The sequence below is a fragment of the Rhinolophus hipposideros genome (assembly GCF_964194185.1).
Source record: "Rhinolophus hipposideros genome assembly, chromosome: 16".
Lineage (NCBI taxonomy): Eukaryota > Metazoa > Chordata > Mammalia > Chiroptera > Rhinolophidae > Rhinolophus > Rhinolophus hipposideros.
Genome location: NC_138062.1, coordinates 164424 through 183695, shown reverse-complemented (window position 1 = coordinate 183695; position 19272 = coordinate 164424). Strand labels below are relative to the sequence as shown.

At 48.4% G+C, this 19272-nt stretch overlaps 1 protein-coding gene across 1 annotated transcript in view; it reads right to left on the bottom strand.

Annotated features, from left to right (window-relative positions):
• ALPK1 (alpha kinase 1) overlaps nucleotides 1-18361 on the bottom strand; it is a gene marked incomplete at both ends in the record, with an annotated part of 42025 nt that extends 23664 nt beyond the window's left edge. Inside the window, 3 exon segments of the mRNA XM_081076478.1 lie at nucleotides 16570-16715; nucleotides 16775-16902; nucleotides 18288-18361. Of these exon segments, the coding sequence (XP_080932604.1) occupies nucleotides 16570-16715; nucleotides 16775-16902; nucleotides 18288-18361 (348 nt within the window).
• Nucleotides 18362-19272: the final 911 nt, after the last annotated feature.

The following is a 19272-nucleotide window of genomic DNA, read 5'->3' as shown; positions in this document are numbered from 1 at the left end:
TCAAGAATATCTACAGGCACACAAATTACCCACCATCCTGCAAGATGAGATTTACAATGTCTGGCATCCAGTCAAAAATTACCAGCCATGAAAGAAGCCCATATTGCAGAGGAAAAGAAATCAATGGAAACCGACCCCAAACTGTATTTTATGAGAAGGTAGAGTAAAATTTAGGTGGAAGTGGGGACATGAGATATATAAAAAAATGATCCAAATCAAACTTCTAGAAATAAAATATACCATGTGTGAGCTGAAACCATAGGTGTGTGAGTTTGGGTCCTAGAGCCACCATTTCCTTCAAGGATGAGGTACTTAAGCTGAGTCTCAGTGACCTCAGCTGTGAAATATGACCACACCTATTTGCCAGATGGATAGAGGAAATGCAGGGCAAACGCTCATCACAAGGCCTGGTGCATTGTGGGTGCTTCATAAGTGACAGGGAACACCACGGTGAAAAATGGGGAAAAGAGTCAATTCACACATTCTCATGCTCTTGTGCGACAAAGTGACAAGCAGAGACAGGCGCCAATATTACTGTAAGTGGAATTCTCAGTAGAGCAGGTAGCAAATAATAGACCGTGCATATAACATCTATAAAGCTCAGCTCAGAAATTGGCAACATCTCCAATTTTTAAAAACAGCTTCCTTCTCCCCACCAACTCTGAGGAGTGACGGTACTGGAAATGAGAAAGGGGAAGGGAAATGCTTAGAGCGGAGGTGAAGCTGTTCCTGAGGGGAGCCCTCCCCCCGCTTGGGGACTGATGCTGCAAACACCCCATTCCACGTCCCATGAACACACCATCCATGCGAGCAGAGAACGTTGCCTAATCTATTTTTCCCCCTTCCATTCTTAATAGATTGGAGCACAAAAGCCTGAGAGAGGGTGACCTGCCAGACAAAGGCCCTTTGAGTTCCTTGGAAAGTAGGCCTGGAGGACGATGGAAGGGGTCCGAGTGGCCCTATTATTCCCACTTGCACTAATTAGACATTTTTCTGTCAGCTATTGAGCACTGCTGAGAGGCCAAACTCACTGAATTCATGTCTAAAGTGTTTACAGAAGTTTGCATCTGTTTGTGTCTCTTCAGGAGGAAAATAAGCACTTCAATAGCTTTGTGGAGACTCTAAAGGCAGCCCCCGTCCTGGGGGACGGTCCCCACAGCTGCATAATGTGAGCCGGCCAGGCCCGCGCCCTGCATCTCTCTCCAAGCCCAACAGGCGACGTGCAGGGAAGTCAGCTCGGGGCCCTCTCTCCCTTCCCATTGTCTGGGTCCCATCCTGGGAACCGGCAGCCTGCTGTGCTCCACACGCAGATTTGGTAGCCTCCATTCTCGCAGCCCCTCTCTCTGAGAAATTAATACCCACTTTCATTTGCTGCCAAGTGAAGGGCGAGTAAATTCCTCAGCAGCAAGAATCCGCCACCACCACCACCACCACCACTGCCACCACCAGTGGAGTGTCCCCAAGCAAGGCCGAGGCCGGGGCTGTGACTTCAGGACAGCAAGGAGAGAGGCCAGAGTGTCGCAGGAGGGATGTTAGGAGTGTCCCTGCGGGGGAAAATGTGCGGTTATGATTAACATGGAGGGGTCCTCACCCCCCAGGGGACAGAAGAAGGAACCGCACAGCACCGCCAGCCCCTTGCTGCACTGCAGTCCTGGGCAGCGGAACTGTGTTCACGGTTCTTTTTGTTTGGGGTACTAGGCCAGTGACTGACCTGCCATCACAGGGGACTCAAAATATTATCTTTATAGCAAATGTCACAGTAACAGAACAGTTTTGGAGCAACACAGGACAGCTTGAGATAAAAATGAACAGGAATTTGGTCCCTTTACCTGCCCGCAGCTGACTAAGGCGGAGGTTGTCCAAATGGCCACCAAGCCATGTTTTCCTGTTGAGCAGTCAGTCACGTGTAAATAAATATATGGCTGCGTTTCCAGAGCGACAGCTGCCAATGCACACAGGCCCACAGCTGGTTTCCACATCTGCTCTCAGGGCGGAAGATCTGGGTTCTGACAGAGTTTATGGCACAAACGGGCCTTCACGGCCGCGAGGATGCTGAGCCGGGCGGTAAGGGACTTCAAGTCACAGGGAGATTTCAACACCCGCGATGGGAAAAGTGCCAGAGAACGTTTTCTAAGGGCCGAGCAGCAGCACAGAAAAGCGTGTGCTGGTTCCAGGGGTCCGAGCGGCGAGTCTGGGTCCACTGCGGGTCCAAGGCCGTGCTGTGTCCACGGCAATCACGGTGGGGGCTGTTCTCAAGGGGCCTCAGGAAAGGACCGCCTGGCGGCGAGTGGCAGGCGCAGCGCGCAGGGAACCACTGCCTAGCAAATCCGGAGATGGAGACGGCAGGGGCAGGGGCCCAGTCCCCACGCGAGGAACTAGTGTGAGGATAGACGGGAGGAAGGGCCTGAGGCCGCGGAGCGATGCGCCCGCCGCGGAAGCAGCGCGAGCCCGCGGGCCCCCCTGGACGCCCCGGTCAGCGGAGGGGCGCGTGCCCGGCGGCCCGCAGCTGAGGGGACGAGGCCCTGGGGTCCCGTGGCCACGCCCGGGGCCCTGGACTCAGCGCCTCTTCTGTCCTTCGTTCGCGTTGGCGACACGCGCTGCAGACTCAGTACGTCTGGGCAGCGGTGGCAGTCTGTTGTCCACCTGGGCGCCTGAGGACGACAACACCTTGGGGCGTCTGGCCCTGCCTTCCCACCGTCCCTCCCTCAAACCTACTGTAAATGGCCTCGGCTTCGGTCCAAGAGAAAGCAAGCAGCGTCGGAGCAGCAGCCACGCCGTGTCCGGGCTCCCCGCTGGCCCGCTGCCCCCGGCTGGTGCTTGCAGCGTCCACGCGCAGCTCGCGCAGCTCACGGTCCGTGCGGCCCCCTTGTCTCCAGTGACCTCGTCCCGCAGCCACCTGCCACCCGGCGCCACGCGCAGCCGGACGTTGGAACCTGCCATTTCGGGCAGGCGGAAGCCCAGTCCGGTCATTGGGCTCCGGCCGTGGTCTCCTGTTCTCCCAGCCCCCCAGCCCCCCAGCCCCCCAGCGCAGGCCCAACAGCCCTGCAGCCCTTTGGCCACATCCACACTCTCCCCCGGCCCTGCTGCTTTGTGCCACGTGGCAATCCCCTGGGTCCTCCCCTGCTCCTTACACCCACGCTGCATGGCTGGAAGGACTTCACGGCCATTCTTGACTCTTTCCACATTTGTCTGGCAATTCCAACCATGTTTATGGTGAAGAGAGAATGCTGGCTTCCTATTAGAATCACCTGGGGGGCTTTTAAAACTCAACACGCCCAGACAGCACCCCAGACAGCTAAGCCAGGACCTCTGGAAGTGTACCCAGATGTGCGAACGTGGGTGCTAGCCTGACCTTCACCCTCTCCCCCACCCCCGCTCCTGCCTCCCTGCGGGAGCTGAAGTGACTTCTGCGGGCAAGTGACACCCTGGCCCACAGCCCCTCTCTCTCCTCCAGCCCCCCTCTCCCGTCGGCAGTGAGGGCAGGGGCCTGCCGGCAACAAGCTGAGTCTGGAGGGTGTTTCCAGCCCACTGTCCAGATACCTACGCACAGCTCCAACCTCCTGCAAACTTTAGAGGAAGAAAGGATGCTGTTTGTACCTCTCCTTCAGTTGGCTCTGAACACAGGAGGGGAAAATGAGTGTTATTTATTGGCACTGAAAATTCCCAAATCACATCTAATTATCTGCCTGACATGAGCTTCTATCCAAGCAAGTGAATGTGGCTGGAGAAACACACCACCGTGGCACGGGCTTTGTGGCCACAGTGTGAAGCTGGCCATCCTCACAGCCTGACTGTCCAGCTACATGTACGCCTTCTCTTCTCGAGCTGTCACAGCTGTGACCTCCTCACTCTCGACACACAAGCTTGCTTCTCATTTCACTATGAAAATCAAGTCAGTGACAAGAACTCTTCCTTATTCTCCTATCGCAATTTATCAGCCTTCTTTCACTGTCACCCGTGTGTCCCACCTATCTTCCCAATGGCAGGCTTATGGCCCACCCTCATTCACACTCAGTTCTGCCTCTTCATCTTTAGGACATTTCGGGGACAGAGCCAGGAGTGCAGTTTCCTGGCTCTCAGCCTCACGTGGAAAGATGCTGGCTCAGGTAGTAGACGGCCGTTAGCTGTAACCAGTGAGCCACTGGCCACTAATATAACTGCTGTGGCTACGAAAAATGGGGGGCTAGCAAGAAGATGGTGGCTGAGCTAGCAAGTGGCGGAGTGAGGGTTGCGGGCCATATGGCTCCTGTTTCCTGTGTCTCCAACCCAGCCGGCAGCAAGAATATAGTGGTATGACTCCCCTACTTATGGCTCCGTGGGTGTTCCTTTTTGTCCCCACCATGTCCTGCATTCTTGTGTGGGGAGCGGGAGCTGAGACCCTGCAGGCCGCCCTTTGTGACAGACATGCAGCCTGCAGGCACCCTCGTTCTCTTCTGCTTCAGTGATTCCTCATCTCTACAGGACCATTCTCATCAGCATACAAACCTACTGTAATACCTTCCATCCAAAACAGTACTCCTTTAACCATACATGTCTTCTTAGTCCTTGCCAGCTGCTGTAACGAATACCGCAGATAGGCGGCTTCCAAACAGCAGGAACTTATTCTCACAGCTCTGGGGGCTGGACGTCCGAGATCAAGGCGCCCACGGATTGGGTGTCTGCTGAGGGCCATGTCCTTTCTCTGTGTTTTTCTGGGGCCTGTCTAAGGACACTAATCCCACTCATGAGGGCTCCACCCTCATGGCCTAGTCACCTCCCAAAGCCCCACCTCCCTGCAGCTCCAGTCCCATTTCTGTCCCTTTGCGGTCATCTCAGCAGCTGTGGAAGCTCCCTGTCCTCAGTGCGTCGTCTCCGACTCTTACTGAAATCTGCCGCTCTCGTCCCATATGCCACCGCACCCTTCTCTCCAACAACCTCCACACCGCAGACCTACTATCATGCCTCATCCTATTCAAGCTCCTAAGAGCATTTGGTGGTGACAAGCAGCCCTCCTTCCCTTTTTATTCCGTGACTTCTGTACTTCCTACCCCCCAGGTTTTCTTTCCATTTCACTGCTGTACTTCCTGCCCCCACTTTGTGGGAGTGCTCCGCTTTCCCTGCCTCTGAGCTTCCAAGGCCTCAGGCTGTCCTGAGAACGCTCCTCTTCTCTGGTCCACACGTACACTGTCCCATGGCCTCAAACGTCACTTTTGTGATGGATCCCAAATTTAAACACCACCCCAAGTCTCTTTGCTAAAATGCAGCCTGTATATGAAGCTGCCCAGACTATAGCCCGACCTGGACGTCAGCATCTCAGACTTGGCATGTTTAGATGGAGCGCTGTATTTTCTCCTCTACACCTGCTTCTCTCAGTGTCCTCCCCTCAGTAATGACAACCCGTCCATTCACCTGCTTAGGACAGCACCGGACTTCTGCTCTCATACCCAACGTCCGTTCCATCAGCAGATGCTGTCGGCTCCGCCCTGAAAGCACGGAAAGTTCTGACACTTTTGTCTTCTCTCGTCCCAGCCCTTAGTGTAAACTCCTTGGACACAAGTGACAGCGTCCAAGCTGGAACCTCCCTTTGCCCCCCAAGGCCTCTCCCCTTCCGCCCACACTTCTCACTCAGCCGTCGCAGTGGGTTTAAAATGTACATGAAGTAATCATGTTGATTCCCTGCTCTCTACGTCAACACGCTTCCCGTCACATCCAAAACGAAATTCACGTGTATCGTCCAGGCCAGCGAGGCCAGGACCCATGTCCTCTCCCTCTCAGGACTGCTCCCTGCTCTCCAGCCTCCCTGCTCAAACCCACTTCGGGCCTGCGCCTCTGGCCCCCGCTCTGCTCTTCCCTCAGCTATCTGCAGGCGCCCCCATCCACACCTGGCTGCAGCCCCCCTCAGACAGGCCGTCTCTGAGCCTTCCTCTAAAAGGACAATGTCTCCAATCACCTGCTACGCCTGACTCAGCACATCCCACCTTCCACTGCTACCTTATATGTACTTTCATGTTGATCTCGTCATTTCCTGCCTCCCCACCAACATAGAAGCTTGGCGTTCCTATCCAATGTCCTCGCCCACCATTGTATCCTGTTTGCTGCTGCGACCTCAGCGCCTTCACAGCGGCCCAGTAAGTCACTTTGAATAATTGGGTCAGTTCACGGAGCCTGATGCGTTTGTTCTCACAGAGGCACACACAGCCGCCTTCATTCTGCCTCCGACTGTGATCTATTTATTACATGAGGCATAAGTGAAAATATTGATAGACCAATATTTTTTTCAAAGAGTGAAACACCAAGTAATTAAAGAAGGTCAAAGCAGACAATAAGGAAGACAGAAGGTATTTTGTTTAGCTAGCTTGTTCTAGAAATACAGACTTTTATCACTGAGTGTAAAGTTCATACTTTCACAAAAGTATTTATTAGTGATGGCAATGCCATGATTATTTGCAGTGACAAATCTTTTAGAGAAGCCTGAGAAATCAAGATTCTTATTCTGTCCTTTGTAACTGTAAAAATGCCTACCAAAACCCAGCAAAACTGTATTCTCCTCGATGGTTTCTCCACTGGAAATAACCATAAAACGAAAAGCGACGGCGGAGTTTGTGTTCGTGGGTGTGACACCTCACTGTGTCCAGAACGAACTGACCTGCGGCCCATGAGCTCAACCCCGGCAGCAAGAGGATGCGTCCCGGCCACACCCCGCATTAGCAGGAGGAAACGGCACCTGAAGCTTTGTGGTGTGGCAAACGGCCCTTGCCATGTGGTTTAGCGAGAATTCAGTCCTTCAGTCGACCAAATATTTATTTATTTATGTTTAATCAGTTCCAGGTGTACAAAACAACATGATTAGAGATTTACGCCCTCACAAAGTGATGACCCTCCCAAACTACTACCCCTCTGACACCGTACACAGCTGTTCCAGAATCACTGGCTGTCCTTCCTATGCTATGCTTTATATCCCATGACTATATACGTTTTTAAATGAGAGTGGACATTCAATATTATTTTATGTTAGCTTCATGTGTACAACACAGTGGTCAGGCATGTACACAGTCTATGGAGTGATCCCCCTGATAAATCCAGTGCCCATCTGACACCCTACATGATCTTTAAACATTATTGATTATATTCCCCATACTATATTTCATATCCCCATGACTCTATTGTGTCTACTAATTTGTACTTTCTAATCCCTTCACTTTTTCTCCCAGCCTCTAAATCCCCTCCCATCTAGTAACCATCAGTTTTTTCTCTGTATCTCTGAGTCCATTTCTATTTTGTTCCTTGTTTATCTGTTCTTTAGAGTCCACATATAAGTGAGATCATATGGTATTTGTCTTTTCTCTTATTTCACTTAACATCCTCTAGGAACATCCAGCTTGTTGCAAATGCTAAGCTTTCATTTTTTTTATGGCAGAGTATATACTCCATTGTATAAATGTACCACAATTTCTTTATCCAATCGTATATCGATGGGCATTTCTGTTGTTTCCATCGCTTGGCTATTGTGAATAGTGCTACAGTAAATATAGGAGTGCATAGATTTTTTTCAAATTAGTGTTCTGGTTTTCTTTAGATAGATACCCAGGAGTGGAATTGCTGGGTCATAAGGTCATTGTATTTTTAATTTTCTGAGGACCCTCCCTCCATACTGTTTTCCATAGAGGCTGCACCAATCTGCAGTCCCACCAACAGTGCACAAGGGTTCCCTTTTCTCCACATCCACGCCAACACTTGTTGTTTGTTGATTTATTGATGTTAGCCATTCTGACTGGGGTGAGGTGGTGTCTCATTGTGGTTTTGATTTGCATTTCTCTAATGGTTAGTGACATTGAGCATCTTTTCATGTGTCTATTGTCCATCTGTATGCCTTCTTTGGAGAAGTGTCTATTCAGGTCCTCTGCCCATTATTTTATTGGGTTGTTTGTTTTATTGGTGTTGAGTTGTATGAGTTTTTTAAATAAATTTTGGATATTAAGTCCTTATCAGATGTATCATTGGCAAATATTTTCTCCCATTCAGCAGGATGTATTTTGTTGTTATTTTTTGATGGTTTCCTTTGCTGTGAAAAAAAACTTTTTAGCTTGATGTCCCTTTTTTTTATTGTTTCTTTTATTTCCCTTGCTCATGGGGATATATCAGTAAAAGTATTACTAAGGGTAATGTCTGAGGAAATGAAATATTTCCTATATTTTCTTCTAGGAGGTTTATGGTTTTGTGTCTTACACTTAAGTCTTTAATCCATTTTGAGTTTATTCTTGTATATGGCATAAGAAGGTGCTCCAGTTTCATTTTCTTTGCATGTATCTGCCCAGTTTTCCCAGCACCATTTATTGAATAGACTGTCTTTACCCCAATGTAAATTCTTGCTTCCATTGTCATAGATTAAATGACCATATAGGCATGGATTTATTTCTGGGTTCTCTATTCTTTTCCATTGATCTATGTGTCTGCTTTTGTGCCAGTACCATGCTGTTTTGATGACTAGAGGCTTGTAGTATAAGATGATATTAGGTAGCATGATACCTCCAGCTTTGTTCTTCGTTTTCAGGATTGCTGTTGTTATTTGGGGTCTTTATGGTTTCATGTAAATTTTAGGATTATTTGTTCTAGTTTTGTGAAAAATGTCATTGGTAATTTGATAGGGATTGTGTTGAATCTATATATTGCCTTACGTAGTATGGACATTTTAACTATATTAATTCTTCCTATCCATGGGTATGATACATGTTTCCATTTATTTGTATCTTCTTTCATTTCTCTCTTCAATGTCTTATAATTTTGAATATATGTCTTCTTCCTTTGTTAAATTTATTCCTAAGTATTTTATTTTTGATGCACTTATAAGTGGGATTGTTTTCTTAACTTTTCTTTCTGATAGTTTGTTATTGGTATATAAAATACAACTGATTTGTGAATATTGTTTGTATCCTGCCACTTTAATAAATTTATTTAGCAGTTCTGATAATTTTTGATGGAGTCTTTAGGTTTCTCTATGTATAGTATCAGGTCATCTGCATATAAGGACAATTTTACTTCCTTCTTTCCAATTTGGATGCCTTTTATTTCTTTTTCTTGTCTGATTGCTGTGGCTCGAACTTCCAGCACTACGTTGAATAGAAGTGGAAAAAGTGGGCAACCTTGCCTTGTTCCTGATCTTAAGGGGAATGCTGTTAGCTTTTCCCCATTGAGTATGATGTTAGTCATATGTGGCCTTTATTATGTTGAGATACGGTCCCTCTATTCCCACTTCGCTAAGAGTTTTTATCATAAATGGCTTCTGGATTTTGTCAAATGCTTTTTATGCATCTATTGATGTGACCATATGGTTTTTATTTTTCATTTTGTTAATGTGGTGTATCCCATTGATTGATTTGAGGATATTGATTTGCATACCAGGAATGAATCCCACTTGATTGTGGTGTATGATCTTTTTAATGTATTGCTGAATTCAGTTTGCTAATATATTTGTTGATGATTTTTGCATCTATGTTCATTAGGGATATAGGCCTATTGTTTTCTTTTTTTTATAATGTCTTTGTCTGGTTTCAGGGTAATGATGGCCTCATAAAATGATCTTGGGAGCCTTCCCTTCTCTTGGAATAGTTTGAGGAGAATAGGTGTTAATTCAACAAAATATTTATTGAGCATTTTCTAGATGCATCTGAGAGACACTGGAGATACAATAATAACAAAGACTGACACAGTGTTATCCTGATCTGCAAACATTTTGAAGAAGCAAATTCTCACCTAAGTAGATTGGGTGGCTTATAGAAAATGTACAACCGGTGAATGTCAGAGTTGGGAATAAAATTTAACATTTAGACTACAAGTTTAGGATTCTAATCTAAGTCAGTGCATTGACTGCAAGTTCAAAAAGACGGGTCCTCAGAGGAAGAGTTATCTGATAAGAAGAGGACTCATTTTTCTCCCATATCCCAACCACCTGGGTTCCTGGGGAGGTGTCCCTCCTCCCCAAAGAACCCAGGTCAGGTCAAGGACAAAAGTCCTTCTTGTCTAACATGGGGTTGGAAGGCCCTTGTGACTGATGGTGGGGTGTCCCCTTGTTTCCTGGGGACTAAGTCTGTCCCATGTGATGTCACTTCTCTTAATGACCAGTGGGTTCTGTCAGGAATTGAGGCAGAGACATCTCAGGCTTCACCCCAGAGGCATCCCGGAGTCCTGGGTCACCACTGCCCGCAGCTTCTAGCTCAACGGCAGTCAATGGTCGCAGAGGAAGTGGCCACACTAGCCAGAGTCTTGTTGTCTGGCATCTCCCACTGCTACATTATTGATTCCTCTTCCATCTCCTTTTTTTAAAATAGTGGTATGGAATATGTCCAGTGGTGTTGGGAGAGGGACGCTTATGGGGAAATTCAAACTGCCAGGTTCACTAAGTTGTTTGCATTGTTTGAAACGTTGCCCAGATGTGTTAATGGGTAATTCTGAAAATATATCCCAGTCAGTTTTTGATGTCCTGATAGCAAAATTCAGATAGAGGCTTGATAACTATTTGATGTTAGCTTCTGTCCGCCTTGCCCCATAACTATAATTATATTATATTCTATCTATATAACTGTATTCCACCTGGCCCTTTGCCACGTCCTTTTGTCAGTTAGCTCATATGATAATAACAGCTACCGTTTATTAAATGCCAGGCACTATTCTAAGCACCCACTCACTCTATCCTCCAAGTAATCTGTGAAATAGGTATTGTCATTATTAGCAGATGAGGTAGGAAAATGGTAAGTTGTCCCAGATGACAAAGCTGATAAGGCACAGCCATGAGACTCAGACCCTGGCAGTGCAGCTCCCAAGTCAGCTTCCTTAACCTCTGCCTCTACTGCCTGAGTTCTATTGTGATGGTCTTTGTCACCAACACCACATGCCAGTTTAGTGGCAAATATATCGTTCTAGGAGAACTGTTTGGACATCATTGTCCCTATGGCTTTTTCACTTATTCTTAAAGTAATTTAATAATCACTGAAAGGATTAAGAGCTTAATTGTACCTGTGGCCATTTTAACAGCTGTGCATACTTAGAGAAACCAATGGAACTGATTTGTCACTTTACAGTTTTCCAATGCACGAGAATCACACTCATAAACACAGCAGAAATAAATGTTTAATCAATAAGGGTTAACCTTGCTGTAATGAAACCTGCTAAAAAAGTCCCAGACAAATAAACTATGAAGTGCAAACTTAAGAAGTGGTTTTCATGTCACAACAGTCGTCATGCTTCACTGTAATATTCTTAAATAACGAGCGTCCATATTTCCCACTGGCTGCTTTTGGCTCCATGGATCTTGCTCTTTCCACATCCCGCTGAGGGAGTGGCGCTACTCGTCCATGAGGCAGAGGAAAAGTCCCCACGCTGAACAACACAACAACTTGTAACTGCATGGGACTAGCATGTGTGACTTCTAATCAAATTTAATTGCTTAAGCAGGTCACATGACCAAGGCTGGGAGGACTTGGCATACATCTGGAGCACCTGCCACAGGTTAGGTGGTCAGGAAATGGAGGCTGCCGCACAAGCAGACCTTTGCAAGTCTGAGCCTTCTGTTTCTTTCTCATTTCTCTCAGAGCTCTGTCCAACATCCAGAACATGCTAACGCTCAGTGAAGTTTCACTGAATGAAGGAGTGAATATGCAGTCTGCATGCACTTCTCTTTTAGCCCCCTAATGAAAAACACCTAAGCCTTTAAAACCCCAGAGGATGAAGCTGAAGATGAAAACCTGATTTGAGAAACTCAGTGGCTGAAAGAATTCATAATCTAAATGACACGACCACCACTTTTGAATCCTCTATTATTAGTATGAAAACTGGAGCCTGGGATATGTGGCTTCTTATTTAGTTTTAAGAGCATCTTTTAACCCAGGGCTTATTCATCGAGGGAATTCCATTGTTTCCACTGAGAGCATTTGACCCTTTACCTGGTCGTCACACCATGTATCTTTCTCCAACTTGACATTTCACTTCCTAATAAATTCGTACTTCAGTTATCTTTTGCTAAACTCACAGTACACATTTTTAAAACATTTTCCTGCAGTCTTGTAATGACCAACTCTTATATTCACTCATGTTTATTTATTTTAATTCTTGGTTCTTTAATATTTTAAGTAGTTCAAAAATAAAAACATCAACACGTTAAAGGCATTGATATTACCTGAAGAGACATATTAGAAAAAACTATTCTGAAAACTAAAAGTATCTAACTTTATTCATCCACAAAGATTTTTTACCCATGATAGCTTGAGGAAACACTAAACAGTTTTCTGTTTTTGTTTTTTTGTTGTTGTTTTTTTGTCTGTCTGCCAAAAACTGCAAGGAAGTGCAGACATTTCCAGAAACGTGTGTGGCGTAGCGGCTGTCAGATTACCCATGTCCATGGTTGTAAAGTTGAAAAGAAAATGGGAAAAGGACCCCCATTTGAGCTTCATCTCCTTGGACTGCACTTCGGCCAACCTACAAAAGTAGCCCTTTGTGTCCTGGAGGACGAAGCCTCTACAGAGGTGGCCGGGGGTGGCCCAGGACCCGGCCCCAGGACCCAGGGCTGCAGCGAGAGCTCACAACAGGGTCTAGCAAACGATTCTCGGCCTCGCAGTTCAGTGTGCTCCCAACTGCCACAGACACGCAAGTCCAAACTTGCCCTTTCTCTCCCTTCTAAAAGCTTCATTTTCATATTTTCTTTGAATTGTCTAGAAATTGTTCTTTCTGGAGAAGTGAAAGTGTCTGAAACAATCGGAGACATGCGCATTGGGCCTGCCGCCTGCAGCCCTGGAGCTGCAGGGCGTCCCCCGTTGGGCCTGCTGCAGGGCGGCCTGAAACCCGGCTGAACAGAAGCTAAATGCCTTCAATACTCAGAAATCCATCAAAGGTTCTGCTGAATGATATTTATAAGAGCCTCACTGTTCTCTTTCAAAACTGAAATGCCCTTCTCCCACACTTGAAAAAAACTGCTCGTGCTTTTCATCTTTCCTTCTCAGAGTGTAAACATTGTTTTGAGTGAAAAGAGCTGAAGGAGAGCTTACTTTCCCTTGAAATTTTATTTTTAAATAAGAGAGGGAGAAAATCCTTGTTCTGACTAATACTAATAATACAGGTCAAAGTGTCAGGCGATATACAATTAAATAGAAAACAAAAAAGGTCCCCCTTTTTCCCACAGCACAATGGCACTGGAGTGTAAATCACCCACAAGATGAAATAACACTTCAAAGCCCATCGGGCATTTCTGTGGCACGACGAGACACTGAGGATGTCGGTGACCCATGGGCTTCGGGGCGTTGCTGAATAGTCTGAAACTAGCGTGAGGTGGGATTTTCAGTCCCTACTGCCTGTGACCCCGTCATATGCTTTGTGTCACGAGGGCAGCTGCAGTTATCAACAGATGTTTCAGCAATAAAGAACGGGTACCATCTCGGAAAGGACCCACTTACATGGGGAGAGGGCACGATACCGAGAGTCTGCCCGCCTATTACAGTCCCATTAATCTCCGATCACCCTGGCTTCTCGGGGCGCGTTCCACAGGTGCTTTCTCTGGGAGAGCGAACAGACTCTCTCAAGTCAGCCAGCTTTGTGTGGCGTGTGAGGGAGTCTGGCCCCGGCCATAAATTTCTGTCTGTGACCACACACCAAAGGCTGGGGGTGGGGTGGGGGTGGGGGTGGGGCCGTGCAGGACAGAGAGCAAAGCCCAGAACATGTACTTTTTCTTGACTGAGTTCCGCCTAAGACAGTAACATTGTAAGTGAGCCTAGATTTCACAAACTCAGACCTATGGAAAATAGTTTATAACTTGCTTTCTTCTTAAGCATTCTATGCTTAACTTTAATCTGTTATTTGTGGAATTAACTTAAAGACACAGTGTTTCCATTCTAAGTGTAATGATAATTTTAAACATGGAGGGAAAATATTTTATGGGAAGGATTCATTCTAGGGGAAAAATCGTGGAAAGCTTAGATTTACGAAAACAAACTAAGAAAAGATAACTGGAAAGACAAACTCAGCAGCCTTTCGCTATTTTTTTATGTGAGAACAGAATCCCACAATGAATTGATTATTAAGACTGGCCGTCCAGCTTCGGTAAAGTCTGCTATTGAAACTGATGGCTCAGGGAGACACACAGAACATGGAATGCACTCCAGTTACTGTAACTAGCTGGGGTATCAAAGTAGCTGAGTTCACATGGTGCTAGAGTTCTCTGTGTTTACAAAACAGAGTTGGCCACTGTGCCTGGGCTCTCACACAGTAGGAGAATGTCCTGAGGGTCTTAGCAGGTGTGGGCGCTCCATTTGCAGCTTGTAGGGTAAGCTGAGGAAGAGAAACTCTGAGTTCAGGCCGCCCCTGTCAAACAGAGGAGAGGCTGGAGAATACCAGTGGACAGCTTCCTACAGTTGCCACTGAGGAAGCCTGTGAGCTGGGCACAAGCATCTTAAATTCTGTGTGCCTCGGTCTCCCCAGTTGTGACATCGGTGCGACAAAGGGAAGAGAGGCAGGAGGGGTGATGAATGGAATCTTAAAACAGCACATAACCATGCTGAGCAGCGTGTCTTCCAGCAGACAGGAACCCTAAAAGCAGGTGACTTGAAGTTTTTAAAACAGCATATCCAGTTTTTTGCTAATTTCACGTCCAGCTTTGAATGCACTCAGGGGTCTGGCGATGGCAAGGTGGGGCAGGAGAAAACCCTGGTGCTGCCTCGTGCAGCCTGTTGGGTCTCAGTCGGTTAAATTCAGAGGATCTTCCTGGGCCCAAGGTTAAAGCAGACCTCCCCCCTGGGAGACTGGCCTGCTAGCACTTCCTGGGAAGACTTGAGATTCCTGTGTGCCACCACCCCGCCGAATCACACAGCTTTCCCTCTCTTCCAGAACGATAGTTCCTAAATTGAGGGGAAAGAGATTTCCCTTCTGACTGGTCTCCTGTGACCTCTACACGAGCGAGGCTGCCTTCCCTCAGTGCCCCTCTCCGCTCATGTCCCTCCCTGTCCAGACCTTCACCCCCACCCTTCTCTGTAGGACCCTGGCATCCTAGTCCCTGGGGGCCTCATCTGAGGCTGACTGGTGGGGTCTTAGGTGCACTCAAACTGGGGAGAGGGCATGGGGGGCCCAGCAGTGATTGCCACTGCATTGCAGGTGCTGCTCGTCGCTGTTGGAAGGCCTCCAGGCTGCACTGTCTCGTGCAACGGTTGTCTTAGGCACATGTGGCTATTTATGTAGGAACTGACAAACGGTTACATAAAACTAAAAACGTTAGTCCTGCAGCAGTACTCGCCATGTTTCGAGGGCCTAGCACGCGGGGAGACAGTCATGCAGGCAGGTCCCTCGTTGCAGTGTCGGCCTGCGCTCTTGGGCTCTGCACGGTCCTCTGAGGGACAGCTGCAGTGGGACGGGGAAGGGCTGTGAGTCACAGCTCCACACTGCTGGCTGCTCCCGGGGCCCCTGCACCCCAGTCTCCTCATCTGCAAGTAGGAGGAGGATGGTAATAGTCACTGCAGGGTTATGTCAAGAAGCCAGTGGGAAGACGCAGGGCAAGCCCTTTGTAAGCACCACAGCGACATGTAAATATAGTTCTTTTCCCATCCCTCTTCTCCGCAAACACCAGCCACACTCATTTAAAGCCCCTGGCCCACCATGGCACCTTCCATCTGTCCACTTTCCTTTGCCTGCTTAACCCAGTCTGTGTGTTTGTTTTTTGGAGGGTGGGAAAGATGGGGGTTTTACTGCTCCTATTAAATCTCCAAAGATACTGTTCTGTGTACACAGATTGGGGCTCTTTCCTAGACTTTTGCTCTGAGGGCAAAATCTACAAATTTATGTGGAAATGACTTAAAAACACATTCCCAGGTAAACTTATAAAATAACAATTTTAGGGTATTGTCATCACTTGTAACTCCTGGTCCAGATGAGCATAATTTTATATGAGAAAAAAATGCGTGTATGCGAGTAGGCTGTCTTCTCTGGCATGCGTCTAAGGGAATGTGGGTGAAGGAGGGCTTCCCAGCAGGCAAGCTGCACTCCTGCAGCTCGTCAGACCCTGAGCCAGAAGCTGGCCAAGGCCTGACATTCCAGGGCGAAGGCTCCAGGTGGCTTAATACCCACAAAGTGATTCGGGGAGGAAGTGTGTGGCTGTCCTTGACGCCATGCGTCCTGCCCAGCCTGAACCGGGATCCCAGGCCTGGGAAGGTAAGTGCCACCCGTCCAGCTCAGGCTGCAAGTCACACTGATGCGATAGTGGTGGTTTTGTTTTTTGAAGCTACCCAACTTTTAGGAAGTAATATTTCAAAACAGCAGTGCTGCGAGGCACGGTGGGATCTTAACGACTGCTTGTGCCCCCCCCCCCCACCCCGCGACATGTAACCGTCCCAGGGCGTGAGACCCAAGCACACCCTCGCTTGGTCTGCCCTTCAGTACAGGTCCCACAGGCAGGCGAGCGTGCACACTTCTGAAAGCAACCTCCCCCACATCAGTCAGCCTGGCAGAGGTGACTACAAGGGTGGGGGCTGTCCTGTGCTTCAGAGAAACTTGATCTGAGACCACTTAGAGGTTGATACCTCACTTGGGATGTCGGGGCACAGGTGGGGTGACTCTTCCTACCAGTAGCTGCTGCAGAGCGGCACCAATCACGTCCTGCAGGTTAGTTTTGTCCTCGGGGCCCGCAGCTTGTTTGTGTTGCCACTTCTCAGGCACGAAGGGCCACTTCATTTCCTGGATGAGGGTCCTTAACTCGCTGGGGAGTGGAGCTGAAAAGGTCAGAGTTCAATTAAGGAAATTGCAGGCAAAGAAAAGGCGGTTGAGTTACCAGTGTCATGATGAAGCGCCTTGGTGCCCACAAAGCCCCCTCCTGCCTCTTGCTGGCTGGGCTGCGCTGCCGCTGTGGCTCGCAGGACAGCAACCAGGGGCTGTCCGTCAGGGTGACCGCCCTGTGCCCTGCAGGTAAGCTGGGGCAGTCGGGCGGTCAGAGGGCTTCCAGCAGGAAGTGAAGCGTTCCTGCGGCACGTCTGTGTGCAGAGCCAGACAAAAGCAAGAAGGAAATATTATTTTCCCTGTAAGATGAGAAGGCAACTGACACCTCCGGATGGTGTCTGGGGCTTATGACAGCTGGGAAGTGGAAATGCAGTGTCAGTGTGTGTGCCCGCTTTTCTTCTCCAAGACCTCACCTCACCTCACCCTTTCACTGTGGGCTACATTTGAATATAAAAAATGAATATGAAAAACCCAAATGACATTGAAATGTTTTCAGTTTACTGTGAAATGGCCTTGTTTCACAGTACTAGATATGTTTAGGTTCTTAATGGGCACCAAACCTGCTTGCACACCAAGCCCAAATCTGACACACCCCAAAGCCTCCGGAAACTGGAAAGTTTTTTCTGAAGTTTGACACCCAAAACCGACTTGAAATGACTAGAGGTTGTTTGTAGCTGTGTTTATCCTACCTAGTGAGCTTGGTCAAAAGTTTTGCTGCAAAACTTTTGATGTTTGCCTAGAGATGCCGCCCCAGCTGCCACTGGGGTACGAAGGTAACAGATGGTCCATGGACCCTGCCACCTTCCTAACATTTGAAAAGTTCTGAGGTGCACCTGACTTCCAGGGTTCTGGTCAAAGGGCAGAGGACGGTGACACACAACTGCCAGCCATACACCTCCAGCCTCAGCACATCTCACACTGAGCCCTCTCCTTTCCTAGATCTGTGATTCCCCCTTTCCTCTCTGTTGTCACGAATGCTCCCAGCAGTCCCTGGGCCACCCTGGCCTGACACCCAGATGCCAGGCTCTCCCTTCCTCTCTGACTCAAACTGTTTATCAGATCCCGTGGATCCCCAGATCCCTTCCGTCCTCTTCATGCATGATTCTCGCCTGCGTCCCTCCTCCCATCTCGCCCCGTCTTCATATTGTCCATAGTGTTTGTCAGTCTGCAAACAAGGCAGACCTGACCGCTGGCTGCCTTAACTTCTGCTGTTGGGCTTGGACTGCCTCTCCCAATCCCTGTGCGGTCAAGCTCAGGTCCCCTGACCAGCATTCGGCCTGCTAGACCGCCCAGCGGCCCTGAGATGTCCCCCACCCCCCACTCAGGGCTCCCAAACCCACAGGCACCTATGCCCTTCAGTATTCATGTCACTGCTTTGTGCCACACCTGTCCTCTCACTGGACTGCAAACTTCCTGAAGGCAGGCGTCACCTCTTGTCACTTTGGTAAATCATACCCTGAGGTTGAAAGAAGGATTAATCTTCTGTCTATAGGACACATGCTAAATAGGAGAAAGGAGCCATGACAGAGAGAGTGAAAAACAAAAAGGTAGAAGGAAGGGGGCCTAACCCTGCCTTGGGCACGGTGCCTTTTGCGTCCTGCACCAACCAACATGGAGGAGACATGGTATGGGCCATGCCCATGAGCGCTCTGCATTGATGCCTGAGAGTGTCTCACACGTGTCACACTGAAGTCCCCCCAGTCAGCTCTGAGAGCTGAAGCACCTGTGTGTGGAGGCACTCCTTCGACAAGCGTCCACAGGACGGGGCAGAATGGTCGCCGTCTGCTGGGAATCCCGGCCCTCTAACCACTGCTGACGTGATTTCAGCCTCCGAATATCCCCAATATGCATGTGGAGCAAGCTTCCTGAGTGATGTGTCTGAACCCTCAGGAATCAGGCGGCCACTCTGCCCTGTTGGCTCAGGGTGGGCCTGCGGCCCGAGTGTACTTCCTGATGCGGTTCCTTGGGACGTTAGCCTGACAAACTGTGTGCACATCCTGGCCTTGAGCAGAAAGCTCGGGAGCAAGGTGACTAGTCCAATGACACCAGAAATGTGACTTCTGGATTCAAAGAATTTCACCATACTCTGTACTGGAAAGTTCAAACATTTCCAAATTTCCTCATGATAAGGAGAAAATCAATTCTTTACAATTCACTTCTGACTCCTCCATACCACCTTTTCCCTACAAGTCATGCCGTCCAGACGAGGACAGTCCAGTGGGGCACACTGAAATAAAATATGTTTTTAAATATATGTGTGCATGGGTTCCAGCTCCCTGCCCATCTTGGGGGAAGTTGCTGGCATCTCCCACGCTGACAAGGACACCTTCTGAGGGAAAGGACAGGGTGGCGAGGAGGAAGGAAGAGTAAGAGCCACAGTGTTGAGTCTACTGGCTCGCCTGTCACCACAAAGCCTCTCCTAATACCTTGTCCTGGAGCAGCTGCAGGTGACACTGTGGTGGCACCACGACGTGCCCCTCAGAGCTGCTCAGAAACGACGTGTCAGGGAAGGACTGTGGGTCCGACTCCAGTACACATCGCCAAGGAGTTGGT